This window comes from Hemiscyllium ocellatum, chromosome 2, assembly GCF_020745735.1.
Source record: "Hemiscyllium ocellatum isolate sHemOce1 chromosome 2, sHemOce1.pat.X.cur, whole genome shotgun sequence".
Classification (NCBI taxonomy): domain Eukaryota; kingdom Metazoa; phylum Chordata; class Chondrichthyes; order Orectolobiformes; family Hemiscylliidae; genus Hemiscyllium; species Hemiscyllium ocellatum.
Window position 1 is genome coordinate 142,887,033 of NC_083402.1, and position 14,980 is coordinate 142,902,012.

At 40.8% G+C, this 14,980-nt stretch overlaps 1 protein-coding gene across 2 annotated transcripts in view; it reads left to right on the forward strand.

The window, feature by feature from the left end:
* Positions 1 to 14,980, forward strand: part of focad (focadhesin) — a 192,733-nt gene that overhangs the window by 148,076 nt on the left and 29,677 nt on the right. For both annotated transcript variants that reach the window (XM_060841002.1, XM_060841010.1), the window contains 5 exons: positions 952 to 1,032; positions 4,612 to 4,740; positions 6,310 to 6,425; positions 9,173 to 9,433; positions 14,619 to 14,708. In XM_060841002.1, the coding sequence (XP_060696985.1) occupies positions 952 to 1,032; positions 4,612 to 4,740; positions 6,310 to 6,425; positions 9,173 to 9,433; positions 14,619 to 14,708 (677 nt within the window). The remainder of the gene's footprint in view (positions 1 to 951; positions 1,033 to 4,611; positions 4,741 to 6,309; positions 6,426 to 9,172; positions 9,434 to 14,618; positions 14,709 to 14,980) is intronic.

Sequence of the window (14,980 nt, forward strand, 5' to 3'; positions counted from 1 at the left end):
TCTTGTCTTAAATGTAATTTTGTTAGCAGCTGGAAGGTCTTATAGATATCAGGAAGGCGAGCAGGAGGATTACCTTTCTTTAACTCTCAAATCTCAGCAACATTAACTAAAAAAAGAAATCTCTCGACTTCTATTCAATCTTGATGGTGCCTCTTTTGACACCACTGGATCTGGATGGGGCTAGCAGGAATTTCAAATTGCATTACTTCATTTGAAGCTGGTCGTGGTCAAGTCTCTTAACTGATGCCAAATCTCTCAGCGAGATCTCACAGGGAGACCCGAGGTGATCATCCTGTGGAAGCAAAAAGAATATTGTGGATGTTAGATGATTTATACAAGGTGAGAGACTCCCCTCAGCAGTTTGTAAAAGAATTGCGGGCTTTATTCGCCTCTTGCCTCGTCTCCACCAACCAGCCCATGCCTCTCCTATCCTCAGCAAATTTAGCTTCTCCTTTGACTGTGATCTGCTGTACAACATACCCGCTGTGCATCTGCAGATGCCACATTTTTCAAGTGATTAAGCTACGAGGATACTGAGACTACTTACCCTGTTGCCAGGAGACTCGAGTCGTACATTTTTCTCAAGTTTGGAAAGCAGACGATTGAAACTGAAGGTGACAGCAGGGTTTTACTTGTCAGCTAGCATCAACTTTGAAATGTGTTTCCAATGTACCTCCTTTCATCCATGTATCTGCCATCTAATTGCAACTGGATCCTTTTTTCTAAGAAAAAAATCAAACTGTCAGTTCTGCGTGGAGCCCTGTGTCATGTCCAGCAACTTCCTCAGTTTTTCAGTGTTTTTTAATTGCTCAGCACTTCAGATTGTTTTTGTGTGGGTATTCATGCTATTTGAAACACAAGAGAGGCGTTCTGGCCAATGACACAGGGAGCTATTGTTTGGGGAATTAACGTATGTGACTCCTTACTTAATGAGATCAATGGTTTTTACAGTGCCTCCAGACTTTGGCTATTTGCCAGAAAGAAGTGTCATCAGATCTGCCACTGACTATATTATTGAAGCAGGAAAGAAAGGTATGATATGGAAACTATTTTAAATGTATCCTAATTGCTTCCCTTGATTGAAACAAAATGATAATTAGCTTTCTTGTTGTTCAATCCAGGATCAGCCGATGCTCTTGGAACAGCTCTGAGTTTGCATTAATTTTGTTCTTTTACATGGCGTTTTCTCAGTTTACTTCATCCAGTTTTTATTGCATCCTGCTTCACTAGAATTCTTACTGAATTACACCCAGTGCTTCACAACATGCTGCATGGTTGTCAGGTTTTGTAGCAAACGGAAGTCTTCCCCGGCTGTGTCTGGCAGGTCACTTTGTTTCAATCTAAGTTTGTGATCGTGCTATCAAGATGCTGGATATTGAGAATTGGTTCTACAGTCTTCCTGAAGCTGGGTTTACTTGTCAGCTGAAGATCACCTTAGCTGCTTTGCAAGGGTGCAGTTCTGAATTACAGATTGGCAGGCGTATTGGGCTTTTTTTTATGTAGAAATTCTTGACCCAATATAGGATCAAGTTGGGCACAGATCTTATTCTCCTGTTCAATTCCCCTTTCCAGAAACCCTAAGACAAAGAGAATGAGAACACTTCAGGCAATGTCTTAACACTGCCAAGATGCATTTACTTATCCACTTGGGTCCCACTTGACCTTTGACTGGCTTTCTGAAATGGTATTGATGTTTTCGCTAAAAATGGTTATGATGGTCCATGTGATAATGCAACTGAAGCCTAATTTAATTGTCTTCAGTTGAAAGTGTGCTTAGAAAGGAGGTATGACATTATCTTAAAAAGGTTCAACAGTTCAGACCTTGCTTCTTCTTGGAAAATCTTCCCCTTATCCTCCTGAACCCAGCAGCGCTGACAACCCCGGTCGTTTTAATCTGAGTAAGCCATCAGCAATATCAAAATAATGCAAAACCAAAACCCGGCAGATGTTGAAAATCTGAAGCAAAAGAAGGAAATGCGAGAGGCACTGAGACATCAGGCCATTTGTGTGGAGTGAGCAGATGAGTTCTTTTTTTTAAATTATGGATGTTTTGTCAGAATTAGCAATGGGACTGGATAACTGATAAATACGTGAGAAATCTGTAGATATAACCTCAGTTGCTTTTTCACAACACAAATCAACAAGCGTACTCATTGTTTTTGATTAAGGCATCAGATAGCTTGTGAAAATGCTGTACTCATCGTTAGTGGAAAGTGCTAAAACCGTTCAGTGTTCTTCTCTGGCTGCTGGGGGTGAACACTTGGAAGGGAAAGTGCAAATTGTGGCCACAGTTCAGAGGAGAATTGAGATTGCCCCACTGTATCAGGGCTCTGAGCTAGCAGCACAGGTCAAAGAAAACCGCTAAGGATATGCAGATTTATCTTTAGATTTTGATATTAAGCAGGATAAGATGGGTAAACATGAAGCATTAGTTTGGAATAAAACACTGCAGGAGGAGAAAGAGGTATGGGGTCGAAGAATTTATGTCAAGAAGAATTTATTCTCTTGGAGGACAATCACCAAGAGATGTATTAAATACTGCCTTGGGATTAATAATAAAATCAAGGCTGCAGACTTGAGGGTGTGCTGCATTGTTAGATGTTGTGGTATGAAACTTGGTGTGTACTTGACTCTGTAGCTGAACCACCGAGACAAGGTTCCAAGCGTTGTTTGAGGATGAGTAGCAATGGTCCTGGCCAACATTTCTCTTCTGAGGCTAGGACAATCAAGTATTTATCTTATGATTTGTGGCCTATTGCTATTCATTTTCAAAAAAAAACTGCCACATCTGCCCACTTGAGAACTCATTTTCAAAGCATGTGAAGTCCCTTTGAACGAGACAGTCTCAGAAGTTGCACAACACCAGTTAATGGTCAAACAGGTTTTGTTTGAAATCACAAGCTTCTGGAGTGCTGATACTACGTCAGGTGAAGGGTTCTAACCTGGTGTCAAGGGTCGAGTGATGTCTGACTTTGTCCATCCCCGGCCCAACCCCAGCACCTCCACATCATGAATGAGACAGGATGGGATGCTATACCAAAATACCTGTTTGACTTTTTGAATAGCATCTTGGAATGTGCTTCCGAGTGGCAGTGAAGGTGAAAAGCCCTTATTCCATACCCTATTGGAAACAGTGAAGGTGCTGTAGTCCCAGGTGACCATAGGGCAACGCTCTCATCAGAGAGAGATAATTGGTGATGATTTAACATGAGGGTCACCAGGCCTTGGGCAAGGGGAGAGGTTGATGTTGCAGTGGGGATAATAATGAGTTGGATTGGATGATTTGAGATTACTTTCCTTTTATTTCTATGTTGCCTCCAAAACAGAAGCCTCTTAATTGTAGTCTGTGGTGTGTGACATTATTGTTCTGAAGTGTGTTATCTGTAAACAAATTTGTTGCATTACTCTAAGGAGAAGAAACTCCCAAGGGAATGCAAGGCACTCCCTTAAGACCATAAGACATAGGAATGGAAGTGAGGCCATTCGGCCCATCGTGTCCACTCCGCCATTTACTCATGGCTGATGGGCATTTCAACTCCACTTACCCGCATTCTACCCGTAGCCCTTAATTCCTTGTGACATCAAGAATTTATCAATTTATCTCCCAGCTCTAAGTGTAGCCCTGGGTATCTGCAAATTACGAGAAAGTGAGGAGTGCAGATGCTGGAGATCAGAGCTGGAAAATGTGTTGCTGGGAAAGCACGGCAGGTCAGGCAGCATCCAAGGGCTGGAAAAGCGCAGCAGGTAGCAACAGTTAATGCCAGGGTCAGTGCAGACCCCAAAAGATTTTAAAAACACATACCTGAAGTCAAACTCAACAATACCCAGATCCGATTCCATCCAGCCTAAAGCATTGACCTCTGAGTTACTCAATGGAGATTTTTCAGGGCAGATATATGTTCTTCCCAATGTCTGTATATTATCGTGTTTCTGTGGTAATAGGGTCTCAGTTTCTTTTTAAATTGATGAAAATGCTCCCTTGGGTTTTTCTTTAAGTGACACATGAGTGATGTGTAAATCTGGTTCTTTCAAGGGTCTGATAATCATTAACCCATAAACTGGGACAAACCTGTGTGTACGTTTCAACAAGATGTCCTCAGAGTGGTTTTAACCTTCTGTGTAAAGACTATTAAGCATCTGGGACTGAACTAAAGCATTAAGTGAGGAGTTCAGCTGTTTAGTTTTGGATATGTAGACAGAACAATGGAGGATGTCCGATGACCTGAACCATTCTGTGGTAACAGTCTGAACTCTGAGATTAACATTGTCATGAAACTATCACTTTTTTGTAGGCTTATTGAATAATATATCAATTTGCTCCTTTTGTACTTTTTCCTCTTTGGGATCTGTTTTAGTTCTGTTGGTGTCGAACACTGAAGGTACCTTGTGTGCTTTGTTTCACAATCACAGTTAACAGATTAAACCATTGCACATAGATTTGTAGTTTTACGATGCACACTGAACCACTCTTATATTTTTTCTACCAATCTAAGCAGTTGCATAAATGAACTTGAATTGAATTCAAAATCAGGACACCACAACAATCTACATTAACAGACCATGCCACTGCTGCACTTTTGTTTACATCTTGTTTTCTTCTTTCATTTCCAGGACCTGAGAGAATTCCTGCCCAGCTCGTGAAGGTTTTGTTGGGGCCCATTGCTGGATGTGGGAACAGTTACCAATATCCACCTGTTAATTGGGCTTCTATGCTTTCTCCACTTATAAGACTGAATTTTGGTAAATTGTCAAAGGTGTAATGATTGTTTATAATGCAGTGCATTGTAAGGTCCATTGATTTATGTAGGGTTATTTCATTTTAAAGGGTACTTAATGACAGTGGCTTTACGAAAATTGCCTTCATCTTGTTCATTAGAGACATTTCAAATGCTTTTTGCAGAAATATAAAATGTCTGATTTCATATTCTATCCCCAACATCACTGCTTTTATAATTTTCTGTACGCCTTTAAAGGGTTTTTCAATGATGGTGACTTGCCCTACAATTGGCCTTAGCCTTATAGTGTGGAAGAAATACCCAACAATTTCATTCATATTTCTAACTCAATATATAATAGTTAGTCTTTCAATCTGGATTGCAATCATTGTTGGATTTCTTGGCATGGTATAGCAAATATTGTATTTTTTCACCTCTACTTGTGCCCAGCTGCTTTCAAAGTGCAGTAAACTGGAAAGGGATGATATTGGGGAGATTATACCACTGACATATTTTACATTTCCATAAAAAACATTTGAAATGTCTCTAATTGGAAAATTGGCCACCAAGTGACGTTCAAATGATGTTTATTATTTGTTATGTATTATCATCCCAAGAGCTCAATGGTAAGAACATAAATTGAAATATTTCCGAAAAAAATTCTTGAAAACAGTAAGTTTTCAAATCTTCACGTTTTCCACATAGCTAAGCCTCAACTGATCAACGAATCCATTGCTGGCTGCTATGAATTCTGTCTTGAAGTAATGAATGATCCTTTGAGGTGATGAGATGTGTGTATGTGTGTGTGTGTGTTTCTGTGTGTGTCTGTCTGTCACTGGAAATGTTGCCTTGTTGTTAAATTTATCACCGAGTTTGCCTTGTCAAATGAAGTGTGTGCAAGTACTGAGAATTCTTTTTGATAAAGCAAGTTCATGCTGTTACACTCATTCAACACAGTGAAAGAACTGCTGGTCTCTTTTAATGAGTGCAGGAGTAAATTAAGATTCACCTTTTTCTAAAATGATCGCAAAAATGTGAAGTACGGTGAGAATGATTTACAGTATCCTCTGCTTCCTGAGCACTGACGCTATTGAGTTCGATAATTTTAAGTGCCATAGTTCTGATTTGTAAATGTATTGGACCAGAACTTGCTTCCAGCACAAGCTGTGTTGCCACGTTGTTCAGAATGCAGGAAATGTTGGTGATCAGTCATGGTCCATCATCATGCTGCAGCCTCATCTTAAGCTCACTGAGGAATCAGGTTGAGAAATCAAGATTGCCAGTGACTTGTTCTAACCGTTAGGAAACAATGGCAAATTTCACCACTTCTGCAGCCATTCCTAAGTATGATGTGGAGGTTGGACCGGGGTGGACAAAGTTAACAAATCATGCAACATCAGATTATAGTCCAACAAGTTTATTTGGAAGCACTAGCTTTTGGGACCGCTGCTCCTTTGTTGCATAGCTAGCTAGTACTTCCAAATAAACCTGGTAAACTATAACCTGCTGCTGTGTGATTCCTAAAGTAAACAGTGCCATGCAGTGGTCATGCTGTGAAATACCAGCTTTAATGCTGTTATTTTCTTTATTGCAGGTGAAGATGTTCAGCAGCACTGCATTGAAATCGCAGTCACCCAGGCTCAGACATCACAGAGTGCTGCAATGTTCTTAGGCATGTGGGTGGCACCACCATTAGTGTACAGCCTTAATGTATGTATTAATTGTCCATATACGTTTCTATTATAAATGCAGATTTCTCTCTGCGTTTTCTTTCTTTTTGTTTAGTCTGTACTCCACACATGGAAATTGTTAGCGGTATTCTTAAATGTCACATGGAAAGGTTTCCTTTGCTTCGACTGTAGTTACAGGGTTTGTGAATATATTATACTGATGCTCGATTCGTCCTGCTGATATCTGCCAAAGCTGCTTCCTAGCCCCTGGTCATCCAGACAAGTTCAATAACCCTGGATTGTTACTCCTATTGCAAACCATCATCTTAAAGCCTTCTCTCTGCCTCCACCCAGCACTTTTTAACAAGTATGCGGAGTTCTTGAGCTCACAATTAACCAACCAACCATCCATCCATCCATCTATCCAGAGACCATTTTACCTGTGTTTGTTTTCAAGCCCACCCTACCTTATTCTTCTAAGGTTCCACCTACCAGAGCATCACTCTCTGATTGCTCTCCCATTTCCTCTTATGCCAGGCCTCACATGTCAGTTGATATTGTCAAAGATTTTCTGTATTCAGGCACAGAGCCTCTTTTGTTCCAATCTGCTGTCATCATCCTGTCTTCAAGAGAAACCACCTGTGAGGGCTCCATGCTTACACATGAATGGCCCATCTTCAGCCTTGCTTTTCTCTCTGAAGTTGAACAAATTGCCCCTTCCCAAATGGGTGTCAGTCTTTCCTGGAACTCCATGGTTCAATCCCTCCAAAGGACGCCACGATGGCTCAGTGGTTAGCACTGCTGTCTCACAGCACCAGGGACCCAGGTTTGATTCCAACCTCAGGCGACTGTCTGTATGGAGTTTGCACAATCTTCCAGTGTCTGCGTGGGTTTCCTGTGGGTGCTTCGGTTTCCTCCCACAGTCCAAAGATGTGTTGCTTAGTGGGATCGGCCATGCTAAGTTGCCTGTTGTGTCCAGGGATGTGCACTAAAATGGATTAGCCATGGAAAATGCAGGGTTGTAGGGATGTGATGGGATACTCTTTGGAGGGGTGGTGTGGATTTGATGGGTTGAATGGCCTCCTTCCATACTGTAAAGATTCAGTCATTCTAAGGCTCCTCCCAATCCCCACCACAGTGTCAAAAGTCACTGTTATCAAAAGTCACAAACCATATCCTATGGGGCAGACATGCATTTCCCTACTTGTCCTCCTTGAGGGAGAAAGTGAGGACTGCAGATGCTGGAGATCAGAGCTGAAAATGTGGTGCTGGAAAAGCGCAGCAGGTCAGGCAGCATCCAAGGATTCCTGAAGAAGGGCTCATGCCCGAAACGTCGATTCTCCTGCTCCTTGGATGCTGCCTGACCTGCTGTGCTTTTCCAGCAACACATTTTCAACTCTTTGTCCTCCTTGACCCATGTATAACCTTCATTGCAGTTGTCCATGCAGTCTTCCTTCAGTCTGTCTCCATTTTGATCCAGATAGGTAGGAATGTACTTTATTTTTCTGTTTATAATCACCAAATTCACTACATTGGCTTTTATTTTCTTGTGTATATTGTTATCCTTATTGTTCCCTCCCATTTTGGGTCTACATAATTCCCCTTGGCACTATCCCCTGGAAGAAGAGTATCTAATTCTCTCTGTCTGCTTCCCAGTCCATGGTCATCCAGAAAAGTAGGATTGTTACTCCTACTGCAACCCATCTTTTTAAAGCCCTCTCCCTGCCTCCACCCTAGGTAGACACACAATTCCACTTCATCACCAACTCCCTTAACCTACTCCATATCTAAATGACCAGGCTGCTTCTCTGACATCTAATGCTGAATGAGCAGGAAGTTTTTAAAATCAAATATTGGGAAGGCAAGTTTGTAACCTTGGTGTCGTACGTCATCTCACAATGTACATCTGACTAAATAATCCACAATGATGATCTGTTTCGACCTGTGTAACATCACCTGATTCCACCTGAGGTTCTGCTCATTTGCTCCAGGAACATGAAATCTTCCTAAGCACCTGGCTTGAGTGCTGTCGCTCAATCATGGCAGGTTTTTAGCATCCATAAGCATACATCCAAACTCTGCGATCCGAGTCCCATTCATCCAATACCCTGTACCCTCTAGTACCCCGCCCCCCGGTTTTAAAACACATGCATTTTTTCTAACCCCTTCAAGATCTTGACAATTCCTGTTACTCTGATATCCTTCACAGGTCATAACTCATTCCAACCTTGTGCAATCTTATAATGAATCTTTCCAATTACTCTTTAAGAAGACATTGTTGGACCAACCAACCTGGATTGTAACAAAATTCATCAAGAACTGTTATTACTCATTGTGCACAATTTTACTACTGCAGCAAAACTGTGCATATTTGTTCCAAGATATTATTGCTACCATCCTTTCTAAAGCAGGGAATCATTTGATTTAGTGAAGAATTCCGCGTCAGATCAGCAAAATGTGTCTCAATTTCAAACTCCAAAACAGGTTCCGTTCCCCCACCAGTCATGACTTCATTTCCATAACGTTTTAAATTCTGTAACAAAACAGAAATTGCTGGAGAAACTCAGGAGGTCTGGCAACATCTGTGGAGAGGAAGGAGAGTTAATGTTTCAGGTTCAGTCGCCGTCCTTCAGAAACTCCTTCTGAAGAAGAGTCACTGGACTCGAAGTGTTATTTGTTTCTCTCCACAGATGCTGCCAGATCTGTTGAGTTTCTCCAGCAATTTCTGTTCCAGATTTCTGGCATTCTGTGGTTTATTTAAATTCGGTACTTTTGTTTTGCTTCCAGCTGGAGACAAGAAAGTACCTCTTTATGTCTCTTGCTTCCTGGATGAAACATGTGCCAGAAGATAAACTTCAGACGTTTGTGGAAGTGCTTGCAGTCCAATGCTTTACCTTGGAGAGCAGGCAGAAAAGCCCAGACCTTTGTCACACCGTTCTACAAGGGCTACATGAAGCAATGAAGGTTCCAACACAAGTGCAACACAGCTGGAGCATATTGTGCAAAAGCGTTGAGACAATTTTTGACCTGCTGCCTAATGAAATCCAGGTACGGCTCTTCTGCGACGACACCCGCATTAATTGATACAGTGTACCTCTCGTAAAAGGTCACCTCTTAAGTGCCAAAACAAATAATGAAAAGGGAGCCTGTCAGAATGGGAGACTGGTAAGGTATGGGACGAAAGCAGAGTAGGAGCATAATCTGCTGGCATTTTAGGGGGACTTTTAAAGGCAGGCAGGTAGGTACATTGGCAAGTTAGTCTCGCAAGAGAATTCCAGAGAATCACTAATGCCATGGCTTGATTAATTTTCAGTGTTGATTTACGTAGTGTGAGGAATAAACAGTCAACTGCAATCAGTGGAACAGAGATGAAGTTGAGAGAAATGTGACTAGAATTAGGTTGTTTTGTTTGGATGGTGGAACAGCATGGAAGGGTTTGAAAATAAGAACGAGAATCTTAAAATTGAACTGTTGATGCACAGGTGTGATGTGAGTCAGGGTGATGACTATACATCATTGTCCCCCTGGAAAAAACTGCAGACTATAGAATTCTGAATTAACTTGAGTCTGAAGGCAGGCTACTGAGGAAAGCACTCGAGAATCGATCCTTAATATGGATTAGGGATGAGCATATAAACGAACAACATGTAAGTGACCAATAAATTAGAAATAAAATTAACCAGAGTAAACCAACAATTACTGTTGGCTATCAAAGGAAGGATATTCAGAAACCTATGGAATACTGTTAGGATTGGGATCAAAAAATAGTACAATTGACAAGGATTCCAGAAAAGTGGGAAAATCTGATCAGCAATATTAAAGTTAGAGAGAGATTCAGCAAGGATTCGGGACCACAGTCAAACAATGTTGGTAACATTGATTGATAAGTCTTGAATGCTATGGCTGGGGAAGAAACCAGACCTATAGGACAGTGAGTGGTGAAGGAGGTGAACATTAATTGTACAACAAAATGTCCAAAGACCTTAGAGAGGTAAGTAGATTTGAGACAGGGCTATGGCTAGTAGAAATAGAGGGATTGATGGCTTAAGAAAGACACTGATGGTAGAAGTTCTGAAAAGGGTGAATATAACTTGGAAGCAGGAATTTGTTAAGAACTGGCTTGGAAGGATTTGTGGGAGAAAGGTGAGAACACGAGTTCGAGGGAGGCTGGGGAAGACAATTAGGAAAGAGCATGTAGTTTGTATTTGGTGGCTGTCATGAAGAAAAAGGGTGGGGGCGAAGTTTTAAAAAAGTTTGTAAATATCTCTTCATTAACTGGACATGGGTGACACCGGTAAGGCCAGGATTTATTGATCCTGAGAATACAGTGGTGAGCAGCATTATAGAGTCATGCAGTACAGAAACAGGCCCTTTGGCCTGACGACTCGATGCCAACCAGATCTCTAAATTGCACTAGTCCCACTTGGTTGCATTTGGCCCATATCCCTCTAAACCTCTTCTATCCATCTACCTGTCCAAGTGTCTTGTAAATGTTGTAATCTATCACTTCCTCTGGCACCTCATTCCATACACGCACCACCTTCAGTGTGAAAAGGTTGTCGGTCAAGTCCCTTTCAAATCTGTTCCCTCTCATCTTAAACCTATTCCTTCTAGTTCTGGACTCCCCTACCCTGAGGAAAAGACCTTGTCTATTTATCCTGTCCATGCCCCTCATGATTTTATAAACCTCTATAAGGTCACCCCTCAGCCTCCTACACTTTCTCGAATTCTTTTGAGTGTCTTTCTAGATTATTTCAAAGAATGAGTAAGATTCAACCGCATGGCTGTGGGTCTGGAGTATTATATAAACCCGACTAGATAAAGAAGGCTGATATTATTAGATTATTAGATTACTTACAGTGTGGGAACAGGCCCTTCGGTCCAACAAGTCCACATCGACCCTCCGAAGAGCAACCCACCCAGACCCACTCCCCTACATTTATCCCTTCACCTAACACTACGGGCAATTAACATGGCTAATTCACCTAACCTGTGCATCTTTTATATCCTTCATGAAAGGATAAAGTGAATTAGATGGATTTTATGACAATCCTACAGCTATTTCTTTGTCACCATTACTAATCTTAGATTGGAATCCAGGTTTATTGAGTTGATTTTGTAATTTCCTGGCTGCTATTGAAAGACCAGAATTCATATCTTCAGATTATCACAAAATCAAAATATTATGGACTTTTGAAATCTGAAATAAAAATAGAAATTGACAGAAATACTTGCATCAGGCGACATCTGTGGAGAGAGAAATGCAGTTCATATTTCAAGTTGATAACTGCTGTACTTGGGAATTCCTTAAGTTGAATTGTTAACTCTGTTTCTTCTTACACATGGGGTCTATGCCTGGCCTACTGAGTACTGCCAACATTTTCTGTTTCACTCTCTGGACAATTAATCCAGTGACACATCAAGAAGTGGGCGGCACGGTGGCACAGTGGTTAGCACTGCTGCCTCACAGCGCCTGTAGACCCGGGTTCAATTCCCGACTCAGGCGACTGACTGTGTGGAGTTTGCACGTTCTCCCCGTGTCTGCGTGGGTTTCCTCCGGGTGCTCCGGTTTCCTCCCACAGTCCAAAGATGTGCGGGTCAGGTGAATTGGCCAAGCTAAAAAATTGCCCGTAGTGTTAGGTAAGGGGTAAATGTAGGGGTATGGGTGGGTTGCGCTTCGGCGGGTCGGTGTGGACTTGTTGGGCCGAAGGGCCTGTTTCCACACTGTAAGTCTAATCTAAAAGGCTATTGGCTCTATTTCATTCATTGATTACAACAGAGATTGATGTGATCTTTCTGTTTAATGGTCAGACATTCCATTTTATTGATGTGATATGGGGTGAAGGACCTAAATTTCTAGAATGGACTAAAGCCAGGATTTAACAGTTCAGAAGAGAAGTCAAGCTAAGTTTAAAAAAAAAATTGGTCAAATGATGCCCAATTTGTATTTTTAAAAGCTGTGATATTTGGAAGGAAAAGAAGGCCAGAAAAATATTTTTTGTTGTTGCTGAAAAATTGACAGTTAAGATTTTGTGACTGAATCAGTGGGTGGCATGGTGGATCAGTGATTAGCACTGTCACCTCACAGCTCCAGGGTCCCAGGTTCGATTCCAGCATCGGGCAACTGTCTGTGTGGAGTTTGCACCTTCTCCCCGCGTCTGTGTGGGTTTCCTCCGGGTGCTCCGGTTTCCTCCCACAGTCACAGAGATGTGCAGGTTAGGTGAATTGACCATTTACTTCATTGACCTAAATTGCCCATAGTGTTAGGTGCATTAGTCAGAGGGAAATGGGTCTGGGTGGGTTACTCTTCAGAGGGTCAGTATGGACTGGTTGGGCCTGTCTAATCTAATCTAATCATTCAACTCATACATTTTGGGACAATCTCACTTATGTTTGGGCAGGAACCATAGAGGTGCACATCAGCTTTTGTAAGTCCAACTGTAGTTCGTGTGTTTCAATCCCAAAACGGTCAAGGAGAATATTGCATTTTTTCAAGAATAAAGCAGCAATGTGTATTATATCCACTTTTATAATATTCCACATCAATACAATGTTTTCGATTCTTTTCTTAAAAGAAAATCTATAACCAGGAGGCCAGCTGTTATCTGCAGTGTGTTGTGTGGGGCTCCGTTCTTGAACCTGATTGGTGTACAGTGATGCTGCTGAATGATTGTGGTCTGTTGAATCAAACATTACAGCTGAGAGCCACTTGCCTTTTAGTTAGTTATAGTTTTATTACATTTAATGAGGCTTATAGTCTGTTTTATCATAGAGACATCTAATACGGTCCCTATTCTCTTGAATTGGAAGGAATCTTTATTGCATTGTTAGTTAATTTGATAGTTCTTCTTTAAAATTTGATAAATAATTGGGAAATAAAGTGAGGCATTTTCATTATATTTATGCTGAACTCTTCTGTATGTACATTGCGGAAATCTACCACATTATACTCCATCTTAAAATGCAAAGTTAAAGATCACACAACACCAGGTTATAGTCCAACAGGTTTAATTGGACACACACTAGCTTTCAGAGCAACGCTATCACCTGATGAAGGAGCGTCGCTCCGAAAGCTAGTGCTTCCAATTAAACCTGGTGGACTATAACCTGGTGTTGTGTGATTTTTAACTTTGTACACCCCAGTCCAACACCAGCATCTCCAAATCTTAAATGCAGATGTTAAACCTGGAAAATCTTGTAGCTGTTGGAAATTATAAATGGGTGTTAAAACGTAAGTGAGGGGGTTTTTAATCAGTGCTGCCTTTAAACATCAAACAGATGGAAATAACTACCCAATAATTAAAATGCTTTAAAAAAATTGAAAGGATGTCCATCTGTAAAAATGTTTTTCAACTTTCTTCATTTCTGCACAGAAGACATCATCAACATTTAATTTCTTTAGAAGCTGATTTTTACAAGTTCTCCTGTCTAATACACAGGATGTGTGTCATAACCTAATTCAACTTTCCATCTGATATTTCCTATTTCCTTCCTGTGGAAGACTGAGTATGATTTGACTCCATCCAGTTGGAATATTGAGATCAGGTATTCGATGCATGGCCAAAGCACCACAACATTCTGTTATTTAATAGTTATCTTATTATTTAATAGTATCATAAACCAGCAATGCCACCTTGTTTTCCATGATTTGCCTCTGCTTTTATTCAAAGCTATAATTCCAGCACACTGTACAGTGTCAGTATTACACCACCTTTTTAATATTATGGTATTTAATTTATTTTCAAATTTCCACCTTCCTCTTCTGAAGAGATTATAAGCTTTTCTGTGATATCAATAGCTGTTAGTGCTTAAGCTCAATCTGCGAGTTTGTTCTCACCAGCAATCACCAACTTCTGTTTTTCAAGCTTAATTACACAATGAACTCTCCGGGACTTCTATATGTTTTTAACTGCTACCAAACCGACAACTGGCTTGGAGCGACCAAATCAACAGAATTTGCAACAATGTCACAGGAACTGCCTGTAACAACAATTTATCATCATTATTTATTTAGCTTCAGTAAATTCAATCTCCTCCAAGCCAATTCCTCATATTATCAGTACACATCTTTTAGAATGGATAATTTTAGAAAGGTAATTTTATTGATAGAGGAAGAGAACCATATCAATGTTAAACATTATTTTAACTGACGATTGGAGCATTATTCCAGTTGAAATTCTTCCTTCATGAATTATCAGTTAATCACATTTATATATCTTTACTTCCTTTTCAGGTCAATGAACTGAAGTTTTATGTTGGAATTGCCAACTGTCTATCGGAACTGGGTGATACTGAGATAGACAGAATAACCCAAGTTACAAAGGTAATGTTCAGTAAGAATACATCAAAAACATAACCTGAGAGCCATGGGTAACTTGACCTTTTGTACATTTTTCTGTTTGAGAAAATCTGAATTGGTCTATTCACAGCAGAGATCAAACACAAACTCTATCATGACCTGGGCAATAACAAAAAGTTTGGTTTGCTGTTCAGGTGCCTGGACAGGCCTCTTCAGTATGCCCCAGCGAAGCATCACAGATTGTTGCGATCAACTATCTGCTTCCTTATGTGAGGAGAGAAGAGTGAAATTGCAGC